The sequence below is a fragment of the Narcine bancroftii genome, chromosome 5, assembly GCF_036971445.1.
Source record: "Narcine bancroftii isolate sNarBan1 chromosome 5, sNarBan1.hap1, whole genome shotgun sequence".
Lineage (NCBI taxonomy): Eukaryota > Metazoa > Chordata > Chondrichthyes > Torpediniformes > Narcinidae > Narcine > Narcine bancroftii.
In genome coordinates, this window is record NC_091473.1 from 4,997,008 (window position 1) to 5,003,806 (window position 6,799).

Sequence of the window (6,799 nt, forward strand, 5' to 3'; positions counted from 1 at the left end):
GTCCGCCAGAACACATCTGCGCGGGCTGCGACTCTCCGTGGCTCTGAGCAATCCTCATCTGCCAGCAGGAGTTGGATGTCCTCCGGCATCTGCTCAAAGAAAGCCAGTTCAAACATCAAGTAGGGTCTGTGGCTCTCTGCCAACACGAGCATCTTGTTCATGAGGGCAGGTGGGGTTCTGTCGCCCAGACCGTCCAGGTGTAGGAGCCTGTGCGCGAGGTATTTACCTTCCTCCAGTGGGTTGTGGATCAGGTCGTCCACTCTGGCCGCGGTTTCTTCATCAAGCGCACTCACGACATGGTAGAACCTCATGGCGTCTGAGATGAAACGGCACCTCCACCTGCCTAAACCAAGTATGTGGGCGATGCATCCAGAAGGGGGGAGTAAGTTTCACTGCGACCGCATTGACTGCTGTTGCGACCATATCAGGAGGCCACAAAACTGTCTGGACTTGTTGGTGTCACCAATGTAGTGGCTGTTACACACAGAGAAACACACCACAGGACACGGTAGAGGTTTCAGTCACTGGCGGTGACATCATCATGTTTGCCCTAGGCGCATTGCTTTGGCCTAAGCCATGAGACATTGGGTCCCCCGACGGCGCCATCTTCCCACGGCTGCCCCGCTGGTGCGGTGATACAAGCGGGGCCGGTTCACCACGAGTGATGTGCGCTGCCACAAAAGCAGTATATGGGTAAGATTCAGTCCTCTGATTCCCCAGAGTCTGTAATCCTTCGAGGCTGCTGCCAAACATAGATGCCTCAATCTTGGGTCCAGACCACACGGTTGCAGGTTTTTAAAATAAACCACTGTTGGCTCTTCTCACAGGCTGTTTAAAGCCTGTATGAAGCTGTTGGTAGTTGGACTGGGCAGTAGAACGCTGCAAAGGAGCACTGTGTCTCCTCTTCTTGCTCTCTGTGGATCCATAATGGAATACTTATTTGGTGGAATACTTATTGCATGGTTCATTACATCTCCACAAAACCTTTCTCTGCTCATTTGTTTCAATACATTATCAATACATTTTCAAGCAAACTGAAATAACATTTAGAGACCATATATAAAAGAATGAAGATAACCCCTTGGATTACTTTAAATCCCTTTGAGATAATTTTGAGAGAAATGAGAGAAACTCACAGATGATTACTGAACCATCACAGAAATGAGGAAAGTGTCTTCTCACATCATAAACAGTTAATGAATTTATTGCCAAAAACGGAGATGCTCAAAGTTGTTGAGACACTTATTTTGCCTTCAGTGTCCATAATTTTATCTGGCATCATGAATGTAAATGCCAAAGAATCTATTCTGGCAACTCCTTTGAGTAACTACCTTGTTTCTAGAGGAAATTATTACATGGCAATGGACTTTTAAAAACAATTAATCATTTCATTATAATCCAAGAAAATTTCTTAAAAATTATGATGAATCCACTCTGCAAAAGAACAATGCTCTTCTTCAGGCTTACACCAGATTCTAGATTGGAAACGACTTGACGGAAGAATATTTGGCAGAAGGATTAAAACAGATGCAAAGGGACTATTTTTGAGGAAGAACTACATAAACAAAAACAGTATTCCATTCGAAGACATATTTGCCTGTGCAACTGATCGTGTCGCCTCAATAGTTTGATAATGCGGAGGGTTCATTGCTCACCTGAAAAATTCTATACCTTCAGTCTTTACTATTCATTGCATCATTCATAGGGAGTACTTAGTCGTGGTTAAAAACTTAGAGGAGGATGTTTAAATGCTTTGCTTTCAATTGTCATGAAAACTGTAAACTATAAAATCTGCCTGTCCATTCTGGTAGCTGTGTGAAGAAAATGATGAACATTTCCAGACGCTGCTACTGCACATCGAGGTGAGATGGCTGTCCAAATGAAATTGCCTTTGTCATTTATTGTGCTCTGGGACTTGATTGTTTCCTTTCTTTTTCATAACAAGCATGGATGTAAAGGTTTTATCTTGCAGATATCTTTGACAAACTCATTTTATTGAATAAGATCTCACAGGGTGAACACAATAACCTCATTGATAGTTATAAAAAACTGGAAATCCATTGGAGCAATATCAGATGTCGGGAATGTTTACAATTTCCAAATCTAAACACGAACACAGAGACACTGAAGGACAGTGACTGTTTACGTGAAACACCTAATGAAAATACATACAGATCTGCAGGAAAGATTTAATTACCTGTTAAATCTCAATATCCAATATTGGATATTAGATCCATTTGAGGAACAACCCACCGATGTTGATACAGAAATTCAAGAGAGGTTGATTTATCTTCAGAGTGATGGTTTTGCATGCCATAAGATCAACTTAAAAAAGGTTTTGGTTAACAGTGATCTGCCAAATAGATTTCCAGAATTATGGGAAAAAGGCCAAAATATTTTTCATTTGCCTTTCCCTCAACATACTTGAATTCAGCAAGGTAGTTTCCTTGGCAAAATCCAGGAACAGGCTTAAAATCACAACAAAAGGCGATCTTCATCATTATCCAATTTGGAACCTAACATCAAAAAACCTGTACATCAAGCTCAAGGATCTCACTAACATTTTCATTTTATGAATGATTATTTCTAATTATTAAATTTTCACATTCTCAAGGGTGTGACTCATTTAATGACATTGCATATAAACCATTGAGCTTGAAGAATAAAACCATAGAACACATCATAGAAAGCAGGCCATTTGGCCCTTCTAGTCTTTGCCATAAAACATCATACTGCTAGTCCCACTGACTTGTAACCATTCCATAACCCTCCAGACCTCTCCTATCCATGTATCTATCCAGTTTATTTTTTTAAACTTGTGAGTGAGCCCACATTTACCAAGTCAGATGGCAACTTGTTCCACACTCCCACCACTAAGTGAATAAGTTCCCCCTAATGTTCACCCTAAACCTTTCCCCTTTCACCCTAAGTGCATGTTCTCTTGTATTTATCTCTCCTAATCTGTAGAAAGAGCCTACTTGCATTTATTCTGTTTATACCCTCATAATTTGTCTTCTTTCTTTCTTTGGCTTGGCTTCGCGGACGAAGATTTATGGAGGGGGTAAAAAAGTCCACGTCAGCTGCAGGCTCGTTTGTGGCTGACCAGTCCGATGCGGGACAGGCAGACACGATTGCAGCGGTTGCAAGGGAAAATTGGTTGGTTGGGGTTGGGTGTTGGGTTTTTCCTCCTTTGCCTTTTGTCAGTGAGGTGGGCTCTGCGGTCTTCTTCAAAGGAGGCTGCTGCCCGCCAAACTGTGAGGCGCCAAGATGCACGGTTTGAGGCGTTATCAGCCCACTGGCGGTGGTCAATGTGGCAGGCACCAAGAGATTTCTTTAGGCAGTCCTTGTACCTTTTCTTTGGTGCACCTCTGTCACGGTGGCCAGTGGAGAGCTCGCCATATAATACGATCTTGGGAAGGCGATGGTCCTCCATTCTGGAGACGTGACCCATCCAGCGCAGCTGGATCTTCAGCAGCGTGGACTCGATGCTGTCGACCTCTGCCATCTCGAGTACCTCGACGTTAGGGGTGTGAGCGCTCCAATGGATGTTGAGGATGGAGCGGAGACAACGCTGGTGGAAGCGTTCTAGGAGCCGTAGGTGGTGCCGGTAGAGGACCCATGATTCGGAGCCGAACAGGAGTGTGGGTATGACAACGGCTCTGTATACGCTTATCTTTGTGAGGTTTTTCAGTTGGTTGTTTTTCCAGACTCTTTTGTGTAAACCTCTATTAAATCTCCCTTCATTCTTCCACACTCCAGGAATAGAGTCCTAACCTGTTTAATCTTTCCCTGTAACTCAATTCCTGAAAACCTAGCAACAGCCCAGTAAATCTTCTCTTCACTCTTTTAATCTTACTGATACCCTTCCTGTAGTTTGTGGTCCAGAACTGCACTCAATATTCCAAATTTGACCAACCTCACACAACATCCAAACTCCTGTACTCAATACTTTGATTTATGAAGGCCAAGATGCCAAAAGCTTTCTTCAGAACCCTGTCTACCTGTGATGTCACTTTCAGGAAATGATGTATCTGAATTCCCAGATCCCTTTGTTCCTCTGCACTCATGAGTGCCCTACCATTTACTGTGTACATCCTACCTTGGTTTGTCCTCCCAAAAGGCAACACCTCACACTTTTCTGTATTAAATTCCATCTGCCACCCTCTGGCCCATTTTTCCAGGTGGTCCAGATCCCTCCGTAAGCTTTGAAAACCTTCCTCACTGTCCACAACACCTCCAATCTTAGTGTCATCACTGAACTTGCTGATCCAATTTTCGACATTATCATCCAAATCATTAACATAGACAACAAACCACAGTGGTCCCAGCACCAATCCCTGAAGCACACCACTAATCACAGGCCTCCAGTCTGAGAAGCAATTTTTCACTACTACTCTCTATCTTCTCCCATTCAACCAATTTTGGATCCAGTTTACAATCTCTCCATGAGTACCTAGGGTCGGAACCTTCTGAACTAGCCTCCCGTGTGGGACCTTGTCAAAAGCCTTACTAAAGTTCATGAAGACAACGTCCACAACCTTTCCTTCATCTACTTTCTTGGTAACCTCTGCAAAAAACTCTTTAAGATTTGTTAAACAGGACCATTGTAATATGTATGTTCATGTTTTCTTCTTTCCTACATGTCAAAGGGTATCAGAGAAGGGAAGTGAGTGCAGTTACTATTTCAAGGGTGAAGGTGCTCAGAAAGTTGAATGATCTACGGATAAGACTCCGGGACCTGATGGATTTCACCCCATATCCTGAAAGAGGTAGCGATAGAGATTGTGGAAGCATTGGTAATGATCTTTCAGAATCAATAGATTCTGGCATGGTTCCAGAGGACAGGAAAATTGCAAATGTCACTCCACTATTCAAGAAGGGAGGGAGAGGAGAAAGGAAAGCCTGATGCGAGTGGTTGGGAAGATGTTGGATTGTAAAGGATGAGGTTACAGAGTACTTGGAGGCACATGACAGACAGACCAAAACCAGCATGGTTTCCTTAAGGGAAAATCTTAGTTGAAAAATCTATTGGAGTTCTTTGAAGAAGTGACAAGCAGGCTCGATAAAGGAGATGCAGTGGATGTTGTGTATTTGGATTTTCAGAAGACCTTTGACAAGGTGCCGCACATGAATCTACTTAACAAGATAAGACCCTAGGGTATAACAGGAACATACTTGTGTGGGTAGAGCATTGGCTGATTGGCAGGAAGCAGAGTCGGAAATATGGGGATCATATTCTGGTTGGTTGTTAGTTGCTAATGGTGTTTCACAGGGTCAGTGTTGGGGCTGCTTCTTTTTATGTTGTTTATTAATGATTTGGCTAATGGAATACAATGTTGGAAAGTGTATGGTCATGAACTTTGGTAGAAACAATAAATAGACAGACTAAATTCTAAATGGGGAGAAAATTGAAAATGCCTAGATGCAAAGGGACCTGGGAGCCCTCGTGCAGGATCGCCTTAAGGTAAACTTGCATGTTGACTCGGTCGTGAAGAAGGCCAATGCAATGCTGGCATTCATTTCAAGGGAAATAGAATATGAGCTCCTCATTTAAGAAAGGATGCACTGTTGTGGGAGAGGGTTCAGAGGAGGTTCACGAGGATGATTCCGGGAATGAAAGGGTTATCGCGTGAGGAATGTTTGACAGCTCTTGGCCTGCATTCATTGGAATTTAGGAGATTGAGAGTGAATCTCATTTGAACATTTTGACTGTTGAAAGGCTTGGACAGTGTAGATGTTGAAAGGTTGGGAGAGTCTAGGAAAGGAGAACTCAATTTCAGGATTGAAGAGCATCCACAAAGGTAGTAATTCTGTGGAATATGTTGTTCCAGGTGGTTATGGAGAGCAGGGTCATTGGGTATATTTAAGGCAGGGATTTGTTAAGTTCTTGATTAGTCAAGGCATGAAAGGTTATGGGGAGAAGGCCAGGCAGTGAGGCTGTGGGGAAATGATTAAATGGCAGGGCAGCTTTGATGGGCCGAATGGCCTAGTTGCCTCATCAGCGGTGAGCGCAACGCCTGACAGCACCAGGGACCCAGGTTCAAATCCAGGACTGTCTGTAAGGTGTTTGCACGTTCACCCCGCGTCTGCGTGGGGTTTCTCCAGTTTCCTCCCACCCTTCGAATGCGGACAGGGTTGGTAGGTGGGTTAATGGGGTGTAAATTGGGTGGCTCGGGCTGCATGTCTAAATAAATGTAGTTGATTTCTTAGGGACTGTTATCAACGGCCGCACCTTGTCTGACCTCGTGAACCTGTGGTGATGTGTGCTGCCTCACCGCGCCGACACTGCACGCCATCGCGCTTCTCAATGGATGATGGACTTCGCGCTCTCAGCGCAGACCCAATGTCGAGGTGTTTCACCCCCCCTCCCCCTCCCTCCCCCCCTCCCCCTCCCTCCCCCCCTCCCCCCCTCCCCCCTCCCCCCTCCCTCCCTCCCCCCTCCCCCTCCTTCCCCCCCCCTCCCCCTCCCCCTCCTTCCCCCCCCCTCCCCCTCCTTCCCCCCCCCTCCCCCCCTCCTCCCCCCCCCTCCTCCCTCCCTCCCCCTCCCTCCCCCCCCTCCCTCCTTCCCTTCCTTCACTTCACTTACCCTCCCGTGCCGCGATGGCGACTTACTCACCCGACCGCCTTTTCCGCTAGGCTAACCGGCTGGAGCGGCGGGAAAGCTCGCGGGCGGGCGTCCACCGACCGTTAGGGACTCCCGCCCGTTTCCCCCTCCGTCGCACGACGCCCCGCGCGGGAGGAAAGGGAGCGCGCACGGCGGGAGCCCTCCAACTCCCAGTGAAGGCGGGGGGGGGCGGGG

The 6,799-nt window shown here is 46.0% G+C and overlaps 1 protein-coding gene across 8 annotated transcripts in view; it reads right to left on the reverse strand.

Annotated features, from left to right (window-relative positions):
* LOC138763056 (uncharacterized protein C3orf62-like) overlaps positions 1–6,798 on the reverse strand; it is a 28,264-nt gene extending 21,466 nt beyond the window's left edge. Inside the window, exons 1-2 of one of the 8 annotated variants that reach the window (XM_069936625.1) lie at positions 6,587–6,798; positions 2,198–2,353 (exon numbers count right to left, since the gene is read on the reverse strand). Coding sequence is in view for 2 of the 8 variants with exons in the window: in XM_069936632.1 (XP_069792733.1) it covers positions 6,243–6,296 (54 nt within the window). In the remaining 6 variants the exon portion in view is untranslated. Of the gene's footprint in view, positions 1–2,197; positions 2,517–6,232; positions 6,362–6,586 lie in introns of those variants that run through there. The other 7 variants (XM_069936624.1, XM_069936626.1, XM_069936628.1 and 4 more) reach the window with 7 other exon arrangements.
* Between the last annotated feature and the right edge of the window lies 1 nt (position 6,799).